Genomic DNA, 27,231 nt, shown 5'->3' on the forward strand with positions numbered 1-27,231 from the left:
GGCAATAATAACTTAAGAAACAGACACTGATGGAGCATGCAATGTGGAACTGAAACACGACTATTTCTGCATAATAGATACTAAATTTCTAAGTTTCTTTCTTTAAGGACAAACAAGTTGTGGTGATAACGTATACATTACATACATTATACATTACAACGTATCTTTGGGAAATGACGTATGTAGTCAAACTAAAATCGTAACAAATTTTTACTTACTCTCCGACGTTTCGCTTTTTATTTTTAAAGCTTTTTCAAGGAAGATGAAAAGAACTACAAAAGGTTTCCTTAAATGCTACTTTTATTAAGCCTTCTACAGCAAATGTTTCGACGCCCTGTCGGTCGGCCTGACGGCAGTTAGCCGGAACCTTAGTCATGATCGATGAAACAATGAAAATGTTCTATTGTTTGCAGCTGGGGGACGCCGGAAGGGTTGACGGTATTCAGTACGATGACTATCTTCAACCGGTACATCTCCTTCATTGATCTTTTGGCACATTGGGCCGAGGCCGGGGCGGCCAAAAAACCACGTTCTCCAGGCGGTAACTTCCAGCATGCACTTCTTACTGCATATATCCCCGATCACCACAAGCCCCGAAAGAAAGAACAGCAGCTTGAACATTCGCTTCTCGCTGATCGTCAGTTACAGAAGGATATTCTTTGGGAACTTTCGGTGGGAGATATTTGACGCCATCGCTTACCTTCTTGATGGGGCGTAATGTCTGAAGTTTTTGGAGCGTTTTAGTAGAATACGATACCTGAAATTCTACTATCTACATTTATTCGCGACAGATGCGTATTTCGCCTACGACTTGCAGGCTTCATCAGTGTCTGTTTTCGAACGAAATGTACTCAGTGCTTTGACAGTCGTTGCTGTCTAACATCAAGTAGGTCTCGTCATCCTTCGCGGTAAAGATGTTTTTCACCAGCACCTTCAGCCTTCAGCCAGCCTTGACTGATGCATCCACTTAAAAATGTCCATTTTGGCGATGTACTTTTTCACTTGTTAGTTTTGACTTCCCCAAGGTGCCGAAGGCTGAGGGCACCTTGCTCTTGGTGTCCCTTTTCAGCTTCTACTGCACTTAACCATTCTCTAGAAGGAACAGAATGTTGTATGTGTCGGATCGGCTATATCCGGCGGACACGAAGTGCCTCACGATGTTCAACTTCTTCACTCCGGGCTGCATCTGGCAGTACGAACAAAGCATCGAGTGTAGTTGTTGTAATTCAGATTTAGAGATTAGCGATTAGCGAAATTTTCGCTAATCTGAGTTTATCGATTAGCGTTTAGCGTTTAGCGAGCTAACTTTTTCGGTTAGCGAATTAGCGGTTAGCAACGCTAAATTTTCGGTTATCGGTGCCCACCACTGCCAAAGTTAATGGATTACTGTAATAATAGTCAATTTTATTTGGCGAAAACTACTGAGATAAAACCGAAGCAATTCCAAGTAAAATCGCACTTTTATATACAACTAGCTGACCCGACAAACTTCGTATTGCCACAAATTAAACTGTGTTGTACATAAATCGTGAATCTCGGGTGACCTTTGTCACAAACTTGAGTTTTGCAAGTTTCTGGGGAGTTCATGGGTGTTTTAATATATAAATTTTCCTCACAGTAAAGTAGAAAACAACTCCCCCCATTGCTTAGCCTGATAAAATAAAGCGGATAGCATTTAAATATTCGCCAACATTACAAACCATTTCGCCGAATACCATTTTGCGGAACACCAATTCTTGGATGACCATAACGCGGAATATAGAGTTTCGCAGAATACCATTTCGCGAAAAACCTTACGCGGGATGTACCATTTCACGGAAAATCTTTTCGTAGAAAGTACCATTTCGAAGGGGTGACCCAACTGAAGGAAAGTAATAGAGGTCAGTAGATCTAGGAAAATAAATAAACCTAGATAGAGGTGATCTCTACGGGGGGCTGCCCCCCACAGTGGCCGGCGTTTCCGACGGCAGGTCACCGGCAACGCCGTTATTTCATTTGTATAGGAGCCCCCCTGCTAAAGCTGGTAGAGGATTCAATTCACCATAGAAAACATTCTTGTCTTCAAAAACACCCACATGTCAAACTTTGTTCCATTTGCTTGATTAGTTCTCGAGTTATGAGGAAATTTGTATTTCATTTGTATGGAAGCCCCTCCTCTTAAAAGGGAGAGGGTTCATTATTCCCCTCCTAAAGAGGGGAGGGGTCTCAATTCACCATAGAAAAAAAAATCGCCTACAAAAACACCCACATGTCAAATTTTGCTGCATTTGCTTTATTGGTTCTCGAGTTATGAGGAAATTTGTATTTCATTTGTATAGAAGCCCCCCCTCTTAAAAGGGAGAGGGGTCATAATTTCCCTCCTAAAGAGGGGTGGGGTTTCAATCCACTATAGAAAAAAAATTTACCTACAAAAACACCCACATGCTAGATTTGGTTCCATTTGCTTGATAAGTTCGCGAGTTATGAGGAAATTTGTATTTAATTTGTATGGGAGCCCCCCCTCTTAGTGGGGGGGGAGGGGTCTCTAACCATCATAGGAACCTTCCCTGGCCCCAAAAACCCCTATTTGCAAATTTTCACGCCGATCGGTTCAGTAGTTTTCGATTCTATAAGGAACATAGAGACAGACAGACAGACAGAAATCCATTTTTATAGATATAGATTTGATGGTTTTGAAAAGTCAAATATTTGTTTTGTGCAGCAACCCACGAGTTAACAACATTTTATTGTTCAAAGGTGAAGAAGCAAAAGATTATTGCTGTGAGTTTTCGGGTCGATGTAATAGGATGTAAGAGAATTAAACTAAATCCCTTCAATGTCCTGCTATATTTCGACTCACTGTCGCCATCGCCATCGACAGTTACATTGAAGCTTTTACTTCCTGTAACATAAAATAGAATCTGTTCTCTTGTTACAAGGGACTACAGAAAGGGCTAGTGTTTTTTTTTATTCTTACAGGATTGCCCTAAGTGGTGGCTTGCAGCTTCATATTTCTAGCGTATTGCTTACCCATTGTTCCCCCTGCAGCGTTCCGTGATCGACCAATGGTTCATCGTGAATGTTTTCGCTGAAATCGTTGGATGAGTTATCGGCCAGACCGGTGTCATTGTTGGATGCTTTGTTTCCACTTTTGGATGACAGCGACAGCGGACTGGTCGGGGAGGTTGTCGGCGGCGAGCCAGGATGGTTGTTGTTGGACACACTCGTCGAGCTGTCCATCGGGCGCGTGCTGGATGCAGCCGTTAGCAGCGGACGCTGTTCAGCGGAGCGGTGCGGTATGTCGTCGTATTTCAGCGGCGAATTGTCAACCAGGACATCGTCGTTCAAGCGTTTCAGTTCGAACTTCTCCTTGTCGGTGCCAACCGAACTGAACACCTTTTCCATTTCATCGTCCAGATGCACCTGATCCGGGTCATCGTTGTTGGTCTGTTTTTACGGAAGGAAAAAGAGAGACTTTTATTAGATCGGTGTTCTACGTATCAATATGTATCCTCGAATACTTCGAGGTGCATGAGAAGGTATGAATGGTTGGATGACCTGAAGGATTGTTGAAGTGTGAGAAATTTCACATTAGGAAATGTTATTCATTTACGATAGCTGATGCAAAGTTAATGTTTATATTTATTTATGTACAAAATCACATATTTTATCGTATTAATTGAACGTTCGCTTAAAAAGCAAACGCCTAAATTGTGATGGAAAATCATAAAACAGGTGTATTACGTTATAATAATCCAGTAATCAATTTAATATATTTCCTTTCGGTTTTTATTTCATCAGCCGGATAAAATAAATTCTGATTTTGTGCCAACTCGTAATTGGACATCAAAGAACCAGCTAAGAATGCAATAAAAGTTTATAGCCGTAATTAGCAAGTAGATAAGTAGTTTTCAATGTAATTTAAAAGCAATGACAAGACCTATAAAAATGAAGCTAATGAGCGAAGTTTTTAAAACTACTGATTGAAACGGTTATAGACTTGTATAAGATATCTTCATTAAAAAGATCCGTAGTTCCGAGAACACAATTTGCGTCCATCACGAGTTAGCAACAACGTTTTGAATAACTTCAAAAGTACGACAAAATAAGAAACCGCGCTAAGCCGCACAGCGAAAGTCAAAATAATAAACATCAAACAGGGTTATTTTTGTTCCCGGGAATGGTTTGATCAATATTTGCTGCCGAACGGACTGCTAGTTTTTACCGCTTCAGGCAGGGGACAGAGTTTACAGAGGCTGAATTTGCCCTTGGCATTGCTACAAACAACCGGCGCCGGCGACTGTGTCCATTAGGTAGGTACCGGTTAGATGGCCGGCCACAAACGAAAGCAACATACCTAGTACTAGGTACCAACATAAACACGCGAATTGGATGCAAAACAAGCGGCAAAGAAAATCAAGTTCATTGACAGAACTTGCCAAGTCGTTTTGCTCAACCTGTTACACGTGCCTGTTTCTTTTTTGATTTCGGAATCCACAAAAGTGTTGTAGGCTGACATAACTTATAATGCTAGAGGTTAACGATTGGCAACATGTGGTCAGCATTTATTTTTTTATATCCCTATCGATAACGAGTTTATTTCAGCGCACAGTTAAAAAAAACTGCTTTGCGTGAGTTTGGTAAGTTAGTCGTATCGACAAGAGCGTGACCTTTAATAGACGTCGAAAAGCATGTTAAATGAAAATTTCTGCTAGAGTGGTCTGATACTTAGAGAAAATTTAGTGTATTCACACTGTGTTCCGATTAGCTTTGCCAATACTTTCACAGCACAGCTACCGTATTCCGCAACCGACCTTGTCATATCGTAACAACAGGTGAACGGCTTTCATCTCTGCTGGGGAGGGGAAAGTAACGGTCTTATCACCATGAAATTGATTTCCCGTATCAGCGAGTCATAAATCTCAGCTGCTGTTGATATTTTCGGCTAACGAGTGATGGTAAGACGGATGAAGAAAAAAAAGTGTAGGAAATGTAATGGAGAACATCGGCAGTATCATTTGAAAAGTGAAAAACAGATAGATGATAAGGATGGATTAATTTAACCTACTGTTACGTTGGACCTGCTTTCTGTCTTTTAGCGATGTTTACCAAAAGAAACAGTTGCACAGATTAAGTAGATACAGGCCGGGCAAAAATTTTTAAACAAGTTTTTTCGAAATGTGCTCACGTTCTGTTTAACATTATAAAAAAAATTCACCTGGATAATCGAATCCGACGTGTAGTCATTATGAAAATTTTTAAAATTACTATATTGAATTGAAGTATTTTGAAAATCAATTTTTTACACCTGCCAGAATTACTATTTCGGATTTCGAGACTTTGAAATTTTTAACTTTTTGTGCGAATTTTGGAATTAAAAATAATGGCACACATGCGAAACAAGCAAAGTATAATAAAGGGTGTCCCACATCAAATTGCACCACGGAAGAAACGCTGTAGAAAATTACCTAATCGACCGATCGATTTTCAAACTTTCAGACAAGAAAATATAACCCATTAGTAAGCTTTTGACATATTATTTTATTCAACTTCAATACCATAACCGTATGCTCGCAACTTTCGCTTAACTCCACTCAAAAAGTTTTGTAGAATCTGGCTTCATCTGTACGGAAACTCACTTTTTCTTTATGTCTTCCTCAGATTTGACCTCCTTGAGATGCTTCCGTAGTGCCTGCTTAATAACCTAGTATTTTTCGATGGGCCTTAGTTCCGGCGCGTCGGGGAGTTCATGTCCTTGAGTACGAAAGTGCCCTAGCAGCACACTTTTCGCACTTATGGTTGCAAAAATCTATTTATGACTGAAATTAGTCATAAATCGGTTGCCACAACTGATTTATAACAACTATGCTAGTAGGGTGACCCCGTTGGCTTCGTACCACTCCAGGACATGGACATCTTTTGAATAGTGGCACGAAGCTAGATCCGGCCAGAAGATCATTGAGCCCTCGTGTTGCTTCAACAGAGGAAGCAGACGCTTCTGTAGACACTCCTTGAGGTAGATCTGCCCGTTTACAGTCTCGGTAGTCATAAATGGCACACAATGTTTACCAAATGAGCAGATCGCTTGCCAAATCATGTATTTCTTGGAAAACTTTGATAGTTTCTTCATCCTTACTTCCTTCGGAACATCAAACTTGTGCTGGACGGTGAAGTACAGTAGCCGCGGAAGCTGCCAGAATCCCGCCTTGATGTTAGTCTCATCATTCATGATGAGAGAGTTGAGGATTTTCCAGATGCTTGCGCAAAATAAATTCGTGACGTTGCTTTTCGGGTGACGCCATTTTGTCCTATTTTCGAAATACTAACCGCGATTAAAATAGAGTGTAAACAATACACTCTAAGCTAGTTCTACTCAAATTTTGAAGAGAAAATACCCAATGGGTAATTTTCTACAGCGTTTCTTTCGAGGTGCAATTTGATGTGGGCCGCCCTTTAAAATGGTATAAAACATTTTGTCAATTGCAAAGAAAATTTGTACCATTGAAAGTGCGATATAACTCATAAAAGTGCTATTTTGCATTAAATCGTTTCGATATCTTCGGCGCACTTTTTCGTTATCTTCCCAGCAAAAAGTGCGCCGAAGAGATCGAAACGATTTAAGCTAAAACAGCACTTTTATGAACGATTGCGCACTTATTGATTGGACAATTTTCCTTGTAATTGGCAATACTAAAATGAAATGGATGGAGAGATCTATTTTCGATCCGCTAAACGAAGCGGAAAATTTTCACAAGTGACACATTTTCTTCGGTACTGTCTCCGCCTTTTATACCGACTTTCGTACTTATCTGATCAGCTTTGCTTTATATTTCATGTTGACCGATCTAAATCATGAATTTAAAAATTTGGTTGCAGGAAGGGGTCTGACCCGAGCAGGAGCGAAGAGCAAAATAATATCAAAATGTGTTATTGGAAATCGAATAACTCATATCAAAATTTGGTCTTGGGGTCAGTCCCGGTGTAGTGGTTAGCATTCACGCCTCTCACGCCGAGGACCTGGGTCCAAATCCCAACCCCGCAGAAGTCACGAATGACACAAGCTGTTAAACTGACTCTAATCTAACAAAAAAAAAATTTGGTCTTGTTTTGGCTGACATAGTTGGTAAAATAACAAAAAATAATATTAAAATTTTACTCCTATAAGGCCAAAAGTATAACTACTTGTGTTATTTGAATAACAAAGCAATAACATAACTGTACTCAGAGTTTAGAATAACATATTTTAGTATTATTAAGGTATTGAATAACAAATCCAGTAGTATATGAGATATTAAAAAATCATTTTATAAAATATTTATAATCTAAAATCTCTTTAACCAATAAAAATAATTATATCGAATGTCATTTTAAGGCCAAAATGAGATATGATAACAAAATAAGTTGTTAAACTCGATAACTCTACTCTACTCTACTCAATAACTAAATGTGTTATCAATGTGGAGATACATCTATTTAATAACAAAATATACCATTATAACACAGTTTGATATTGTTTTTATATTATTTTGCTCTTCGCTCCTGCTCGGGGATTCGCAAATGAGTCGGAGGATGACACTAAACTATTTCGAAATTGCACGAAAAACCATTCACTAAAGGTACTGTAACTCCTATCCCCACCTCCTCGTAGCACCAGCCGGGATACGAGCAACCTTAGTGGAGATTCGGTAAATTAACTACGTTTGAATCCAGAATTGTATGCTGACAGTGGTACTCACAGGCGAATGTTGAGTCTTTGCCCGAGGAATTCGCTATGGCGGCTTCTCGAGATCTTTTTTACACTCACAGAACTGTCCATATCTCTTCATTGCTGAGATTTATTTCTAGATTGTTTAATATGTACACGGTAGACCATTAAATGACATTGACATAGATATTAGCTGGTAAACAGTTTGAGCGTCTGTCAAACAGAATTCGAAAAAGGGATATACAGGGCAATTGTAGAGTTGGTTATTATCTACAATATTGTTGAAGAAAGTATAGTTTTATCTTTTATATTTATGGCGCTAAAAGCTGGCGTAGCAGTCCCACCCCATTGATAACCAAAAGAACACCCGTTTTGCTACCAACGACATTGCAGCTCTATAGCGCCATAAATACAAAAGCTAAAACTATAGGTTTTTCAACAGTATTGTAGATAATAATTAAAATACGGATTACGGATATTCGGATATTCGGCAACGACCTAGGCGACGAAACAAGGACGATGAATGGGTACTCGGTACTTGGAACTTGGAACTTGGAACACTATACTTCGTTGGTGGTGAGCTGGTGCTGCTCGAGCAGCTTGAACCACGAAAACTCGGCATCGTAGCTCTGCAGGAAATTTTTCGCAAGGGAGAGGTCCAGTGTTACCAGAGCAGTGGCACTACCAACGAATTGGAAGCGGGCTTTGTACTTAGTGTTGGGCAAAAATCAGGATTGCGTAATAAGTTGGAAGGCCATCAACGAGAGAATGTGACTATTGAGATTAAACGGCCGTTCCTTCAATTACAGCATCATCAACGTACACTGCCCGTATGAAGGTAGACTCAACGATGCGAAGAAAGCACTTTATGCGAAGCTAGAGCAACGTACGACAGCTGTTCCCCACGGGACATCAACATCGTTATCGGGGATATGGACATCACCCAGGTCGATAGAGAAGAAATGTAGAGACCGGTGATAGGACCCCATAGCCTGCACACCGACACGAACGATAACGGCCAACGCTGTATAAACGACGCAGCTTCCCGAATCCTGGTGATCCGAACCATCTTTTTTCCAAGCAAAGCATCGAAAAAGCCGCAACCGCGATACTAGGAGAAGAGCCCCGGAGAATACAAAATGATTCGTTTAATGGGGAATGCCAACAACCTGTGGAAAAAAATTACATAAAATTATTTGAGCATTGCCACTAGAGAGACCTTGACCTAATACCAACGAGCAAGAAACCATATAACCAGGAGTAAAAAGGGCGACAGTAAAGAATTAGAGCTACTTTTCCGCGCTCTGATACGCGCAATTTTTATGAGAATGTAAACTCGTAAGGGCTACACATCGAAACCTGACATGTGTAGGGACGGCGGAGGGAATCTAATCACAAACTAGCGCGAGCTGGTCGACAGATGAAAGCAGCTTTTTGATAAACACCTCAATGGCGAAGTTGCAGAAGGAGGCGAAACGAAAGTTAACCTAGGAGTTCCCATGGCAGATAGTCAAGTCCCAGCACCTGATAATCAAGAAGTCAAACGAGAAATTGGGTTGCTGAAGACCAACAAAGCCGGAAGACGCTGGCAACAGCCAAACACTGGGTTATTTTCAAGGTTTGGGAGGAGAAGAAGCTACCGGAGGAAAGGAAGGAAAGAGTGATTTGTCTAATGTACAAAAAGGGTGATCGGCTTAATTGCGGCAACTATTACGGTATAACGCTGATAATCGCCGCCAAAAAGGTGCTCTTCCAGATCCTGTACGCCGGCTGTCCAGATTTTTAGCATCCGACAGATCTTGCAGAAATGTCGGGAGTACAACGTGCCCACGCATCACGTCTTTATTGATTTCAAAGCAGCACACGATACAGTCGATTGAGACCAGCTATGGCAGATAATGCATGAGTACAGTTTTACGGACACACTGACGCGCTGAAAGTTACCCTGGAGCGAGTGATGTGCCACGTGCGCGTTTCGGGGATATTCTCGGATCCGTTCGAATCGCGCAGAGGGTTGTGGCAAGGCGACGGGCTGTCCTGTATGTTATTCACTATCACTATTGTAGGTGTGGTCCGGCGAGCGGGCATCGAAACGAGAGGAACGATCTTCAGCAAGAGTAGTCAACTCTTAGCCTTTGCAGACGACCTCGACATCATTACTAGAAACCTTGGGACGGTGGAGGCAATCTACGCCAGACTAAAAATGGAGACTAGGAGGATAGAGTTACAAATCAATGCGTCGAAAACCAAATATATGATAGGAAAAGGCTCCAGAGAAAGCAACGTTTGCTTCCCAAGGCCAGTGACTATTGACGGCGATGAACTGGAAGTGGTTGATGAGTTCGTATATTTGTGATCTATGGTTACCACCGACAATAATACGAGTAAGGAGATCCAACGACGCATTCTAGCTGGAAATCAAGCCCATTTTTATCTCCACAAGACGCTTCGATCAAGGAGCATACTCCACCGCACAAAGCTGACGATGCACAAAACGCTAATCAGACCGGTAGTCCTCTACGGACTTGAGACAGTAATTTTGCTTAGGGAAGACATACGTGCACTTGCCGTATTTAAGCGAAAGGCGTTGCGGATTATTTTTGGCGGAGTACAAACGGAAAGCGTAGAGTGGCGGAAGCGAAAGAATCACGAGTGACAAGCACTGCTTGGAGAGATTCCTATCGTACACCTGGCGAAAGTTGGGAGACTACGGTGAGCTGGCCACGTCGCAAGGATGCCGTACGACTGTTTGTGTGAAATTCGTTCTCTTCAAGAACCCCACCGGCACTAGGTTTAATGAGGGTACAGGTTTCATTTTTTACGGGAGCTTTGTCTACTAGTGAAGCCTATGGTAAGTACGACTTCCGCTGATAATAGGCCTCCGAATATCACGGTTTGTACCATTGTCCGCTGTTACCAGTGAGTCAAGGTAGACAAATTCGTCAACGATGTAGAACTCATCGCCGTTGATCGTAACACTACTGCCCAGGCGGCGTCGTTCGGTCTCGGTTTTACTGGCCAGCATGTATTTTTTTTTTGAATTTATCTTTAGCCCAATCTTCTCTGATTCAGTTCTGCTGACAATGACTATGCCATCGACAAAGCAGACGAAGTGGCTCGATTTGCTAAACAGCAGGCATGAGAGACCATCACCTTGATGAAGCCTTCTGTGAGATTCGAAAGAACTCGACAATTCTCCCCAAAATCCGAGCACAGTACTGTGTACCATCTTTCTGGTCCCATCTCAACAAACTCCGCTCCGCTGTCATCTTTCCCAGCCGCTATATTGTTCTTTAGCTGCATGATGGCCTCCTTAACTCCGCCTATCATTGGGGCTGGCACCTCTTCCTCGTTTGTTGCACCGTCGATATCGCTTTCTTCGTCGCCATGGTTCTCCGCCTGGGCACCATTCAGGCGTTCATCAAAGTACTGCTTCCACCTATCGGTTACTTCATGATCGTCCGTCAGAATACTGCCAGTCTTATCCCGACACATTTCGGCTCGCGGCACAAAGCCTTTGCGGGATCCGTTCAGTTTCTAGTAGAACTTTCGCGTTTCCTGAGAACGATGCAACCGCTCCAACTCTGCATTTTCCTGCTCTTCCACGTAGCGCTTTTGCTCCCAGAAGATTTGGTTTCGCTCTTCCGGTAGCGCAGCTTCGAGTGAGTTGCGCGTAGTTTGCGACGACGTTTGGCTGCTTCAGCCGTGCGAGATCTAACCGAGGCAGGCGTCTGTACCGAATGTCGTTCACAACGGAGAGTTTTGGGCGCATCTAAACCAGTACTAGGTAGTGGTCCGAGTCAACGTTAGCGCTTCGTTAGGATCTGACGTCGATAATTATTTCTAGGTTTTGCTGACAATGTCTGAGAAATGCCAACCGTCGATCAAAACGTAGTCGATCTGTGATTCTGTCTGATTTGGTCCACCTCCGTTGATGATGCTTATATTAAAGAATCGGCCCTTGATTCTCAACTTGCGAGTTCGAGGATTGATTGGCCACCACCCAATCGCCCGTTTCCGAATCTCGCTTATTACTATGAAAGCTGTACCCAACTCGTGTGTGTTGCCGCAGCTCTGGTAGATGGTATGTCCGGCTCTGAACGTACGTACCGTTGAGTTCTTACAGCACACCGCTAGGACGCCGAACTTACGGCTCTTCAATACGTCGGAGAGCACTCGAGTGCTCCCTTGGAAGTTGAGAGATCAGCAGTTCCACGACTCGAGTTTCCAATCCTTAGTCCTTTTTCGTCGGGTGGGTCTATACCGATTGTTCCAGTCCGAATTTCCTTGTTCTTCGTGCCGGGCTTTAATATTTTTTTTGAGGTGGCGGCTTGCAAAGCCTGTTACACCACCCCCTTGCTTCGCCGGAGGACCAACGAAGTCCTTTTCTGTCGGCATACGACCTTGGCTTCCACCGAGATTGGTTACCCGATCTCCACCAAGGTTGCTCATATCCCGCTTAAGAAAAAACATTGCTCTAACAGAGACTATTGACGGTCACGGCGATGAAGCTGGAGTGGTTGATGCATGAGTTCATATATTTAGGATCTCTGGTCAGCGACGACTACAACACGAATAAGGAGAAACGGTTACACTTTCAAGCTGGAAATCTGACCTTTTTCGCCTTCTGTAAGAAGTTTCGATCAAGAGGCGTACACCGCCACATGAAGTTGACGTTGGTCGAAACGTTAATTAGATCGGCAGTCTGTCATTTATGCCCAACGTTATAAAAACGCAATGCAAACTATTATCGATTTCGGTGAAGGTTACCTCAAAAGAATCAAATTTAACCTTGAGATCACAAATTATATTGTTAAACAAACATTTATCGGTTTTTATTTGACAACCATGTGATGTTAATACGTATCGGGTAACCTATTCTCGGAATTGCATGTCGCAGATCACTCTTTCAGCTAGTTAGGTAAATTTGATCAAATTTTCGCTATTATCTGCAAATTGGTCAGTGCACGACGTTCTGCCGCGTAACGAGCTCCGTTTAGCGTTAAAGGCAAATAGCCCAAATTATACCTAGTGTCACCGCAGATAATTCGAACTATGACAGTCCAATTATCGTCATTCGCGTGCCCAGGAATAGTTCAAAGCGGCACGTACCGAGCAGCACGATGACGATCTTTATCCGATGTGTGCATTTCCACTTCATCTTTCCGGACGCTTCACTTCTGAAGCGCTCTTGTTGAAGGAACAAATTAACGCTTCCGTTACGCAGAATCTCGAGTGATTGAAACTAATTGGCTGATCGTATTAGTCGTTGCAATTACGGCATCTCTACTGCTAAACCGATGCACCACCCGTCAGTGTAATATAGTTTCGGTTAAAAATAAACCCCCGAAAGAAGCGAATCGCAAAATCCTTGGCATTGACTCTGACTTTGGGTTTGTATCGTTCATGTACATAGAATTTGCAAGTAGGTCATGTGGGTGGAAAAGGAAAAGCGGTAATAATCGCGTTTGCACATATTAATGAGCAGCGAGAGAAACGGAGAGACGCAAAGTTAAAGAGCAAGAAAAAAGTTCTACCACCAGGACACCACATGACAGAGCTGACATTCGGCGATCGAACCGGACCGTTCCACGCTTGCATTTGTTGTGTTCTCTCATTAAATGGCGTAAGCGCTCCGGTGTTCCAGTACCTATCTATAGTTGCAATTGCAGTTTGCTTGCAATGTATCACCGCCCGTGCGGTGCGGTTAGGTTACCACACCAGATATGGTACATTCGAGCCTCAAGCTAAGAAGGGTGTGCACCTGTCACACAACAGGAGCACGTTTATTTACTCAATATCGATTTTATGCACTTCACGGACACAGGTACATCGAACTGGTAAAACAGTGTCAAGAACAAAAGAGTGAACCGCCAGCAGGCACGTGTTGAATGGAAAGGTAGTCACCAATAGGGAACTAAAAGTCAATCAGTTTCATTTTAATTACAATTTAGCTACAATTGAAATAAATTCTAATTTCAACTGGTGACAAAACATAATCAAATTCAACAATTGAATCCAGCTTTACACCAGGACAACAAATGGCCTTTCTAAGGAAAGGTGACCATTCCATGGACATGTATTTTTTTATTAAAATCTGGGGCATGCAAAGAATTTCTCCAGCCGATAACAAACAGGCATATTATCATGTAACAATTTATGGCAACTTTTCGTGCAACTGAAAATTACATTCGTCAATTCGCTGCTCCAGCACCAAGTGCACCAGTTTTGTGTTTATTATGCTAATTTCTAAACGTCTCGTTAACATTTTTTGTGGAGTTTTGATATTTTGCTGTAGAGATACTCTGCCGCCGGAAGCATATCTGTCCCATGTTACAAAACACGAAAATGAGAAAATCGCACTCAAAGTTGAAAAACTGATTTTTCTCAAATTACTTAGTTTTCATGTTATTATTCATCCCTCTTTGAGATAATGTTGAAAACTTCACTAAATTTTGTATACAACTTGAAACCATTTTATATGAAAAGGTATATACAGCGAGACAAATATGCGTCCATTTTTCCAATGGGACAAATTGGCTCCAAATTTTTTTGAGTTTTTCTAGTATAAACACCATGTTTTCGATTCATATTATAAAAATATATATAAATTTATAACGTTAGACAACAAAATGTCGAAAATGACAAAATGTAACATGGGACAGTTATGCTTCCACCGGCAGTACTGGTTTACAATAAAAAAAAACCGAAATAATCCGCCTAGCGGTGTGACCTGGCCTTTCTACTGCAACAATAATTATTTTTTTAATATCTCAGGAGCATCTATAATTATGTTGAGTATATTTTTAAATGTCAGTTCCTTATCCGTGTTGACTGGGCAACACTTTTATCAAAACTAAATTTTTATACACCTACTAGGCAACTTTGTAATCGAAGTTTTTTTTGCCATAAGCACGAATTATACATAAATCGGTCCATTAAATGGTATGATGGCCACGTATAATCAATACTGCCAAGTCATTAACTTTACAATGTCTCGGCATAGTCTTAAACATCGTTTTAATCATATACGCAATCGTAGCGCGTAGAAAACAACATCTAGGAAGAAAGTCGATTGCTGAAAAATACGGATTAGCGGTCCCCAGTTACTACCTTGCGGAACATTATTAATTACAACAAATGTTTTATATTACTACAGCTTCTGAAGAATTTTTGTAAGTTTTACAAAACAAAAGATTGTAATTTGGAAAATTTATATAATAAGGAACATTATCATCATACAATTGTTGTATTATCAGGAATAGTTGTTTGTTAGATTAACGCATATCAGCTGCATAATGCGAAACATGACATGTAATTGCATCAATTTTAATTGGACCATTTGTTAATATGTTCATTGGTCACAAGAAAGCAGAACTAGCAAACAATTATATGTCAAACTACATGCGTTTTTGATTTCAGTGCTGCCAGGGGAATTCATTATATCTGTATTCTTTAGTGAAGCTCACACATGTTTGTAAAGATTTTGATTCATTTGTTCAGATTTTAGCAAATGTTCTAAAATTTAGAATATTAAAATACAACTAATTCACAAAAAGTTGAGATATGATTTAAAACTAGGCGACAAATTTTATCATATAAAACTTTATTCATTCTGCGACTGCTGCTCAATCAATCTAAATTAAATCAACTCTCATTAACGTGGTTGGCATGACTGCTTGGACACTAGCTTTTCAAAAAGGCGTAACTGCAGAATGCAACAAAACCGAGTGATGGTTATAGTTACACACTTTTGAATAGTTGGTACCGACATGATAAACCAACATGGCCTCAGTTCTGCGACAATAATCTATGTGTCGTTTGCAATTGCTTCAACAGCATTCATTTAATCATGTTCATACCGAGACGAGAATCGGTGATGCCCGCATTTTGCTGTGCACTCAACTGACTAACTAGCTTACAGCGTCGTTAATCCGACTTTAGTATCATTTCAATCTGCAGCCGAACGGTTCTGCTGCTACTGGTGGTGATCAGCGCCGCGACTACGACGGTGGTGACATTTTCTAACGTTTCATTCACAGACCCACTGTGTAAGTAGGTTTAAAGCCGCGTTAATCGGCCTCGCTTCGTTCGTGACATTGTTCTCGAGAGGCTCTTTTTGGCTTGACCGCCCGTGATCGAATACAAAATTTATTCAATTAATTTTTATTTCAAGTGGTGCGTGTAGAACGCGAAACGATGGTGATTCACGTACCGGAAGGAAAGAAGCAATTCGGAACCAACGATAAAAATGTCCCAGCTGCTGCTACACGCATTGGATCTACGGCCAGCAGCAATAATATCCTTGGCCTTACTTGGCGGGCTTTGCGCGCAAGTTTTGAAAGCTACCAATCCTTCACCAGTACGACTTGGCCGTACCAACGACGACGGTAGGAGGGCGATTGTGTTTGCTCGGTGAAATTGGTAAAAGATGTTGGCAAATAAAGAAGGCATTTTCCAAACGGAAGAAATGTCATAAATTATTCTGGTTCGTTTCTGTAAACAGTAACCGTTCGGCAGCCAATCGAAATGTATCGGGCAGAAGTACAATTAACGACCCTATATAGGACCATTTTAGCAAAAATAGCTACGCAATGTGACGGCGAACGGATATTAAATGAAACATTTCGTTTAGTATATATTTAACAATTACTAAGTATAACAGAGTCAGTGAAAGTCGTTTAGGAGTGGTGCACTTCCTAGATAAGGAAATCATTCAACTTTGGCACCGTTATTGATTTTTTTTTGTCACGATGGTTCTCATGGGACGTTTCAATGTACCAAATTTAGGTTTTATAATATGGCTCAAAAAAGTAAAGCTATTGTTGTTATTTTATAAGTATACTGTGCTCTTGCGTACTCCCATCCTATATGCTGTCCTTCTCTTTACAACTTTCTTGAGTACTTGGTGATTTTTTACTCTCACTGGTTGATCCTATCCAAACAACGCAGTAAACTTTGGCATTGTAAGCAATAAAAGTAAAATGTTTCTGCATCTTCATCTTTGAAAATTAAATGAGAAGTTTATAGCCAACAATAGACTCGCCCAACAGAGGACGCTAACCGAGCTTTATCTAGGAGGAAACTTTGTCATCCTTTTGCTTAACTCACTCTTTGATCAAAGTTGTAAACAACAACCAATATTGATGGAGTCTTTTCTTGTTAGTCACACAGTTTACGTCATTACGGCCGTCGTTTCTGAAGCTCACAGGCACAGCTTCCGCGGGCAGATAAACAGGAAGCGGATCCGCCGGATCAATTTCCTAGTGGGTGTTATCCCATACAAGAAGATGTTGTTATTTGTTTGATTCAATTTGTTTCAACGAGCATAATCTAGATAATAAAAAGATATGATTATCATTGATTGGATTTCAAGTGTTTCTAATACTTTCAATTTCTAGGAAATTGTTTTTCGGTGAGCACTTTTCAATAACGAGTCGACAATTTTAAAGATACCGGAATAAATGTGCATAATCAATTGTTACGTAGGCATTTCTTATCATAAGTTATAGTCTGCTTTCGCCCAATAAATATGCTCGTATTCTCAACTTCTGGGTTGCTCAACTTTTGAACATCACCAGTGATTTTCACGGAATTATGCCAAATGGTCCCTTCTTTTATTTAGTTTGTAATGGTCCCTTATGATATTATTTTATTTTACTTCCTAACAGCATTCAGTCAAATAGCATAATGTCTAACGACTTTATGCTAAATGGGCGTCTTCCGTTCTCATTGTATTATGACGGAGCGTTGATTAGCTCAATAGTTGTTGTTTTTGTTCTTTTTTATTAGTGACATTTTACACTTGATGGTGCATTCGCGTGGGCGTCTTTATAGAAAATTGTAGATTTCTCTTATCGGCCGTTATGCCTATTGTCCGTTATGTGTATCACCCATTAAGCCTATCGCTCATTATGCTTAACGTCCATCATGCCTAATGTAAAAAAAACGTTCGTTTGCCTGTCGGTAGTATAATGGTGGTGATGGTTTCAAGCGACCCACGAATTCCACCATCGGTATTTCGGCAGGTGTAATCCAGTCTGCCAAAAAGTGTAAAAGGCAAAGTGGCCAATTCAAGCGTCAACGAGCTTCGGTTTCCCGAGTATCCAATGATGACGTTATCGAGCGGTGAATCCTCGAGTGTCTGCGAAGTGGCTGCGTTGAAAGCGGCTGGAACGTATAGATCGGCAAAAGCACGTCGAGGCCACCATGTGAGTCGCTGACTTCACGACAAGGACCCGATTTAGCGTCACCTTTCTCGCCACGGCCATCCTGGCCCTCTACTAGCACAACCTTCCAAGTCATCGTCTAATGTGCGTAGAAGCGAGCACCTGGGTACCGCGATCAATTCCAGCAACCTTGATCGGTCTAGTTTTACGTCGTGATCCTCTAGATCCAGTACGCCTCCCGATCTAAGACACCTGTCGATCCAGTAATAGAGCCACGGTCATCCAGATACGTCTCCAGGTTATCTCTTTAGTCTGATATGAGGAAGTTACCGGAGTGGTATCGCTAATAAACGCCGCCTACAAAGCGTTCTGTCAGATCCTCTTATGCATGTTGTTATCGATAGCACACAGTTTCGTAGGGAATTATCAAGTGGGCTTGAGCTAATACAGACTTAATTTTTGCCAGTTCTCGCAGATATGTTAGGAATATATATATATATTGATCACAAAGCAGCATATGATACAGTCGATCGATCGATGATGCTTCGTCAGCACTAGCGACGTCGCTCCCAAGCTGACGGAGGCATCTTACCACTCGTTTCGTTATGCTGGTCCTCACTACCCCACCCAGCGCTAATTCTGTCGCAACCCATCACAGTATTGTGCCACTCTTAGCCACTAGGTAACGTCGATTGGATCAGCGACTTAAATCCCAATGGCAATGTTATCAACTCTGCAGTCAACGGGTTCTCAGCAATCATGATCGGCTTGATTGACCGTTACGTTCCACAAGCACAAAGGTGTTGAAAGAAATATTTTCCATGGTATTTAAACGCGGAAGCAACTTCGATGCTTTAATAGAACAAAGAAAGTTACCCTCAGGAGACTTTCTGCGAGTAGTATTTAATCGCTTCGTGAATATTACCACCGTATTCATTATGAATTTAAAGTTCTCCGACGACGCTCCTACTCGAACTTCAGACGGCAAATGGAGAGGAAGCTAATGTCAGTTCCCAACAAGATGCTCTGGGATTCTTTCAGTAAACAACGTAAGATGCCAGGTAAGGGATTTGATGACGATAAACCTGATGGTGCCGCTACTATATGCAGTATGTTTGAAACAAAATTTTGCAGCAACACAAATTTCGGACACCGCTAACTATGTTTCTCATTCTGGAAACTCTTTCGCTTCGATTGATTTCGATCACCGTTTGATTCTAGTCGCTGTTGGCAAGCTAAAGGATTCTCACTCTCCATGTCCGGAATGAATTCCATCTACACGGAAAGAAATTTGATTCCGATGCCATGAATGAAATCATGAAATCATGAAATGGGAATTTCTGTCAAATCATGACTGAACTGCCATATCAGACAGCACAAAATCATGAATAATAGTTCATGATTTTGCGTTGTGTTGTACTGCAAGAAGCTCGTGATATCATGATTATTATTCATGGTGTATTTTCATAAATCATAAGCTAGAAGCCTGGAATCATGAGTCATTTTGCTCGTTTTGGAGATCAAATTTCTATCCGTGTACGCTCCTTAAAAATTACATTGGACCAATACGGTTTTAGTGACAATCTGACAGACGAACCCTGATCGAAAGAATCAGTGACGAGACCTCTGATTCATTAGCTGCTTCCGGGATTCCACAAGGTATTCACCTAGGTCTACTAGTATTTATTTTGTATTTCAACAATATAATCCGCTCACTTAAATGTCCAAAACTCGCTTTTGCGGTTTATTCGAAGTTATTTAACATGATCCATAACACTACCGACGCATTGTTTCTTCAACAACATCTTAATATGTTCGCTAACTTGTGCCAGTTGAATCATACGCTGGTTAATCATAGTTCAAGGGCTCTGTGATCACGTTTACACGGAAAAATCAACTAGAAACTCATAAAATTCTAATACGACGAGTCGATCATGCCCAAGACTTCGGTGTGTTATTTGGGTAAAAAATTCAACTAATTTTGGCTACTTGCTACCGATAATTGAATTATTCTCTGTGACAAATAACGCCCTTTTAAGTTCCTACTACCAATTTATTCGTTGAAAAACTACTCAAAATCTGAGTTCGTACACTTAAAGGGCATTTTGGGTAGTTTTAACCATTTTATGGTCGAGCGGAAGATGCTGCAGACGAAACTTGGCGGAATACAAATTGAATGTGGGGAGTGACGGAGACATATGAACCACGAGCTACAGTCACTACTTGTAAAAATTATTATCATATATCTGGCGGATGACAGGAGGTCACGATAGACCGATCGTGGTGCAAGGATGCTAGGCAACAGTGCAGTGAAAACTGTTCTCTTCCGGGAGCCCACCGCACAGTGGGTTAAAAAGCGAAAAACGCGAACCTGACGTTTTTAAGAGCAAAAACGTAAATAAAATGCTATACTATTTATAAGTTGTTGTTGTATGTCATCAAAAGCAACTTTTGGCATGAATGAATTTTTTATTAATCCACCTAAAAAGGAGATAAAAAATTTATTTTTTCAACTATTTGATAAAACAATATGGTTTCTTTGGCAAACTGGTAGAAAAAAAATTTGAAAAATCTGTGCCCAAGATACTTTGGCTCTATCTCTTCAAATAAACGTTGTGACCTTATCCACACAGTTTTACTTGAAAACCTATTAAAATATTAAGATAAAAAGTGTTGATACATGTATATACAAGCTCTTACGCTTTACATGAAGTTTCCCGGATTAGAATTTCTTGTTTGATGTTCATATTTGACCGGGGTTCTGCCAGAACGAACCAAGCGCCAAAAACATTATTTTGAGTAATTCAATCTTTAACTTTATCTTCCCATCAACTGTTTGCAGCTGACCTAATAAATAATTTTATCACTCACATATCACAAACAGAATGTCTTTTATGCCATGAGATTATAAATATCCGTAAAATAGTATGTTATTATCGAAATGATTGGTATGTATACATTGAGTTCCCTTTTGCAGAATGAAAATGAAAGAATATGGTTTTCAGTTCAATCTGGTTGGATGTATTTTTACGCTATGTCATTTTAAGGTTGAGAACGGCTTATGATGCATGCAGAAGTTCCATTTCGGTTTAACTAAAGATTGGTGAAGACTCTCAACCTCTTTCTTGAATCCGACTTAAAGAATGGAGCATCTGGGTCGTGGCTATACATAAGCACAAGTATTCCGTATACGTGGGTTTTTATTCCATAATAAAACATCACCGTATTTACATTTTTTGAGCCCAGGTGCCCAATCAACGTTCTTCTGGTGAGAATCTAAAACTTTTTCAGTAGACTTAAAAGTAACGTTTTCTCCTGTTTCTGAAAAGTTATGTTCGAAGGAAATTAAAAAATTTCTCAGTCTGGTTGAACCAGGTTCAACCAGGTTCACCAGGTATTAACCTCTTGAATTTCTGTCCTCCATAGCGAAGTCATTCTCGATATCGTCGACAATTTCGGATTCTGAATCTTAAAGAGAATGAAATCCTATAAACATTTTCTTTTCAGCCATGCATAACTTTATTTTCTGTTCAGCCAGGGTGTAATAAATACATACTGATAATTAACACGGTTTCATTATACAACGCATTGGTATTTTGTAACGGCTATTGACTAATTTCATATATTGTATGTATATTGACTGATTTTTGGTGTTTCTCGCAGCATAATATTTTAATTAATGAAAATAAATTTATTTTAAAACAAATTGTAGGGGAACTGCGGGTAAGACGAACAGGTTAAGAAGAACAGCTAATATAATACAGAGAACTTATGATTTATAAAACCTAAATACAGTTTACTTCAGTTCAATATATTGTTTACAAAAGCAGCTAGTGAAATATTTAGTAAAAAATGTTTTTCAATCTGTATTTTGAATATTAAAAATGGTCCAAAAAAGTGAACTTTTTTAGTGCTGCGGGTGAAACGGACAATGTGTGGGGGTAAGATGGACAGGTACTGTAAATCCCCCCAACTGAGAGCATATTATTATTTTTGACCCTTAACAAATTGAATACGTAAAATATGGTGGTTTAGCGTGCAAAAAGTGAAGGGGGCAGTCCACCCCCTCCCACCAGTGCAGTGGCAGCCAATCGAAAATTGTTGACTGCGGCAATATGAACAAGCATTCCGAAATCTATTTCATGTCTAACCGCTGCTAATTTATTTGGGGTCCACATTTGCCGGTTAAATTTTCATTTATATGCATGAGATATTACTAAAAAGCAAAATCAAACATTTTGTTATAATATGTTCACTGACCATCTTACCCACACTAGCAGTTGTCCATTTCATCCCATCATTATTCATTTTTGTTAAAACGTTCACAATTTTTCATATGCAAATAAAATTACCTATTTTTTCAATGCTGACGTTACTTGAAAAGGTATTAAATCGAAATATTTCATGCTATGGGTAACATTTTAGAATTGAACCAGTCAAAAAGCTTAATTTCGATGGCAAAAAAGTTACATCCAAACGCAGAATCGCTTCCAATTTTTAGTTTTTTTTTGTATTTTATCAAAATTTCAAAGTTCTAAATGATGATGGGAACGTTCATGAGATAGCAAGATGGTTGGATGCCCATCAAAACATTTACGAATTTTAATGCTTAACTGGTAGAATCAACCACCTGTCCGTCTTACCCACAGTTCCCCTACTTGGTTCCTTTTGGCTGAACGCAAACTTAAAAAATGCAATACAGCTCTACTATCGCTGTTTTATACTGCAGGGCAGCCATAGAGCAGTATTCCAGGCTACTATGGTTGGGTTTCGGGCCGCTCTGCTTGGACTCAATTTGGTTTTTTCTACAGTCTGCTACACAAAATTTATGTTCTAAAACTGTTGTTATTTGTTCGAATGGAACGATTATTTTATGGTCAATTGATTATTAGTTTTTGCATCCAATGGTGTAAGAAACTCAATTTTTGTAAAATTGGCGCTTGGTTCGTTTTGGCAGAACCCCGACCATTTATCAATCTAACCTTAAGTCAAATTAAACGTATCAAATTTGATATCTTTTATCACATCTTAAAAGAAAGATGTCCTCCGGATTTCAAGAGATTTAGATTAGGAAAATACATTAGTGAGATGGATGAACTGCGTGCTACATTGTTTACAGGAATCGCCAATTAGACACACATGAGTTCTCCGTTCACCATTTGCCACCACATACACAACATTCTGCCAATACCGCTGGGACAGACAATGACATAATGAATAATTGGATTTTGATTGATTGCACTTGAGATAGTATCGACGTAGCGCACTAATTCGAAAAAAATTAACATATATCGAACGAAACGTTGCGAAACTGGAGCTCTACCGGCTGGACAGTTTCGTGAAAGCTTACGTTCGAAAGAGCAATCAGGAGCTTTTTGATTACATTCTTTTGCGTGCTATCAGCGAAAATACTCTATTTTCACAGATGCATTGTTTTAAAAATATCTTCTGGTTCCAAGATTATAGCAGTAATGCAAATGTGTACGTTTATTTTGAAGTACTTACGGTTTGAATGTCAATTAATAGGAATGCATTTAGGATGATGACGCACACACCGGTGCGCATTGGTGTTATGTTAACCTATTTGTCAGTCACTATCATCAATCATTTTATTAAGATGAACACAAGATCGTTCGATGTGCCATGAGCAAAATCTTATATCTAAATGTTGTTGTAGGCGGTTTTCATCATTGGTATGATATACGTAGGACTCGCTCAGTTAGTATTTTCATTATGTAATAAACTTGTCCAGAAGTTGAGTCGTATGAAATTTGTTTTATGAAGTAAATATATGGCAATAAAGGCAATAAAAACATCTAACACTCCTTATGTCACACAACAAAAACATGAGCTAACTTGCAATTTGATCACCATATTCTGTAGCAAGATTTATCAAATCGCTGAAAGTACAGATTACAAAATTGACGACGAAGAAATACTTCTAACACATGTCATTAACACGACGTAAAATAAACGATATTATATTTCGAAATAAAGTCATAACTAATACACTTCAAGGACCATAAGCTGCAAATGTGCAACTGTCTGTCACGCAGGTCGCGTCAAACGTGATTAGTAACAGCGAGCTTAAGCACACCTTCAAACAATCTCACAACAACTAATAGAAAACATCCTATATAGTAACCTTGCTGGCTGCTGGAACTATCGAGCCGCGGATCCATTCGATCACCTTACGCGTTACCCGCCGGAACAGTCCGCGAGTTTTCGGTGCTCGAGTGGCAACCGGCGTCGAGTTGACGGACTGCCCGGCGGCGGCGGCGGCAAAAATGGCCGCACCCTGATGATGGTTATGATCGTGAAAGATGTGATGAGTGACAGGGCTAAATGAGGAAGCTAGATGATTGGGACTAGCGTCAACGGTTGCGGATGTGGCCGAGTGTCGTTTTTGGATTTTTCTATGCAAAATAAGCCGTTGGCAGTTCGAGTCCGAGTGACTGTGATGAAGCGGGATGCCTCGATCGAATGATGTAGAAGCGGTGGAGTAAGGCATTACCGGTTCTATTTGCACCAGTAAAGATGATCGCTGAAAATCCGCTTACTATCTACATATGGTCGGCTGTTTGCTATTGCTACTTATGTCAGTTTGATCTTTCCTTCGCCACCCAAACACTACACTGTACAGTCCCACTTGTGGCGGAAAAGTTCCAATCAAGCGGAGAGCTTCTTGAAATTATGATAATACGTGACACTTCTCGTTTGTTTGCTGCTGCTGCTGCTGCTGCCTCTGCTTCATCCGCACTTGTTTCTTTACTTTTTCCCAAGTGTCCTGGGGCATGTTTCGTCGACAAATATATACGTTATACGTTATATAGATTTTTTAATCCTACCAGCTTTAGCACCACTTGTTCACAGTAAAATTCATTTGAGCAATGAGAGCCTGTATTACGATGATTAAAAGTTCCATGTTCATCACTTACTTTCACTGACCCGAAGCTAGATTTTTTTTCTTCGTCTCATTTTTGCTGTATTTTGTCTTTTCTTTTGGCGAAAAAGTTCTGTTCACCAGTTTACACTGTCCGTTTTAAAACACAAACGACGGTAAAAATGAGATGCACCCGTTGGATTTTGCACATCAACTGTAGAAGGGGAAACTATTAGTTCGTTCATGACCATTTTCGCATACGTTGGTTAACCTAAAGGACCTCGCGTCTCCCTCGAAACAAATTCATCCCATCAACTGCCGTGCTCGTCCAGTAGTGGGTGGCAAAACGGACGATGATTGAAAAATATGCATAGATTATCGGGAAAATTACGAACAACAATCTATTGAATTACGCAGCTGTGTCCCCGCAAAGCTGGCGCTAAAATCGAGGCGACACACTACTGCCAACAGAGAAAGAGCTTTCCGGTCCGGCGCGGCGGCTATGATAATCCACTGGAAAGGATGTTCGCAAGGTCTGGCGAATCGTGTATGCGGACGTCGTCTGGGCGGAAAATTAAATGCAAGATTACCGGCGGCGGTCTTGCGAGTGTGGCATTGTGATAGATTCTGCTGAAGCCACAGTTCCTCCGGCCCAACATTCTGCTGTGGTTACACACATACACAGTACAGCTCCACAGCTCCTTTCTTGCTACCTTCTTGGTTACTTGAATCGATTTTACTACAAGGTCAGGAGGTTTTGTTTATGCCAGCTTCGAAAAAAATATCTATGTCGTCATTGAGGGCGTTATTGGGTTTTCACCTTGTTCAGTTTGAGAATTTGAGTATAAAGTTTTACGTTTAGGCAATCTGAAATTTAATAATTCTGCCAAATAATTGAGATTAGAGAAAATGCAGGTTATAGTTAATGGTATCTCATGAGAAAATCACTTTAAATCAAGACATTTATTACAATACTTTATTATCAGAACATGTAAACAATGTCCAGCAGTTAAGGAGTTAGCGATAGGTGACATAAAGTGCAAATTTCATTAAATGGTTGCACAGAAACGCTGTTTTAATTACTTTCCACTTAATCCCTTCCGGATATATTCGTAAGAAGCAAGCGACAAAATGGCAAAAAAACTGATTTGTGGAGATAATAAAGTGTACGCCACTTTCATTATACGAAGAGCTAAAATATAATAAAAAAAGACTGTAGTAGATATTGGCAATAAAAATAATTAACTACCCAATTCGCCAGAATGACTTTAATGCTGGTGGTTATTTTATTGTAATTGGACTTCTAGGCATATAAAATTAAATAAATAAAATTCACGACTAGGCTGGAGAAAAACATTGGCAATAAGCAAATGAAAATAGCAAATTAATGGACTGAAATGCTGTAACGCCGAAGTATGACATACCTAATTATCAATCTATCAAATTTGAAAATACTCCATAATTTTTCATTCTTCATTTCGATTTGATGGAGGCGCTTGGTCTTGCACGAAATTGCATTGATAACGTCAGCAGTTGTAAGAGAACAAAGCAGGTTAATAATCATTAAGTTAAATAATTAATGAAACATCCAACACTTGCTCGTTTTATTGCTGCAGTCGTACTGAACGAGGCACTTCTATTAGCTACAAAACGCAAGGAAAGACATCTTGCTGTAACCGTAATGAATACCATGAATAGGTTTTATTTTCTGGAAAATCCGCTCGTAAAACATTAAAATCATAGTGGTGTTAGCAACGCATCTGTTCTGCACACACTGGCAATCGTTGGCTGCAAAATCTGTTAACAATAAGCATAAAATTACGCATTGCTAACAGAATGAATGTCTCATTGCTTTGCTTTTCGTAAACAATTCCGGTGCCTCGTATTGAAACATCGGGAATGACGTCAGCTAGCTTGAGTTGTATAATAAAACTACCATTTTTAAATTAAAAGAAAGTGAATTGTTTTCAGAACTATAATCGTGGGAATTATTCGTTGAGAATCATTGTTGGTATCATATAAAATTCATTTTACAGCAGTTCCACGGGATATGCTATCGAAATTAAAAAGTCCTTCGATTTTATTCAAATCATGTGACTTGTTCGTTTGCGGAAAAATTCATCCTATATTTTTTATTTGGCGCTTAAGGGGCTTGGGTGGTAGGTTATAGTGGTTTGGAAAAACGATATTATTTTTACCGTGAAACATTTGAACCGTTGACGATTTTATTGATTTCGGTATCAAAGAAAACAAAACACGGAAGCTGATATTCTTTGCATGACATATCGAAAATAGAAAAAGGGTCAATTTATTGTTTAGGCGCATATAGGGCGATTTCTAGGGCGTTTCGTTTTCAACGACAAGAAGCTAAGTATTTCTGGCAAGGAAAAACCATAAATATCCATTTCCTTAGTAAAACCATCTTAAATTTCACACAATAGCGATATGATGGAGGATAACTACTGATTGCAAATAAGCAAATATTGTCTAGCCTG

The 27,231-nt window shown here is 40.1% G+C and overlaps 1 protein-coding gene across 5 annotated transcripts in view; it reads right to left on the bottom strand.

Moving 5' to 3' along the window:
- Positions 1-27,231, bottom strand: part of LOC128738222 (band 3 anion transport protein) — a 167,245-nt gene that overhangs the window by 31,545 nt on the left and 108,469 nt on the right. For 2 of the 5 annotated variants that reach the window (XM_053833204.1, XM_053833205.1), the window contains exons 2-3: positions 24,368-24,950; positions 3,010-3,426 (exon numbers count right to left, since the gene is read on the bottom strand). In XM_053833204.1, the coding sequence (XP_053689179.1) occupies positions 3,010-3,384 (375 nt within the window). In that variant the 5' untranslated portion in view covers positions 3,385-3,426; positions 24,368-24,950. The remainder of the gene's footprint in view (positions 1-3,009; positions 3,427-24,367; positions 24,951-27,231) is intronic. The other 3 variants (XM_053833202.1, XM_053833203.1, XM_053833206.1) reach the window with 2 other exon arrangements.

This window comes from Sabethes cyaneus, chromosome 2 (assembly GCF_943734655.1).
Source record: "Sabethes cyaneus chromosome 2, idSabCyanKW18_F2, whole genome shotgun sequence".
NCBI classification, from domain to species: domain Eukaryota; kingdom Metazoa; phylum Arthropoda; class Insecta; order Diptera; family Culicidae; genus Sabethes; species Sabethes cyaneus.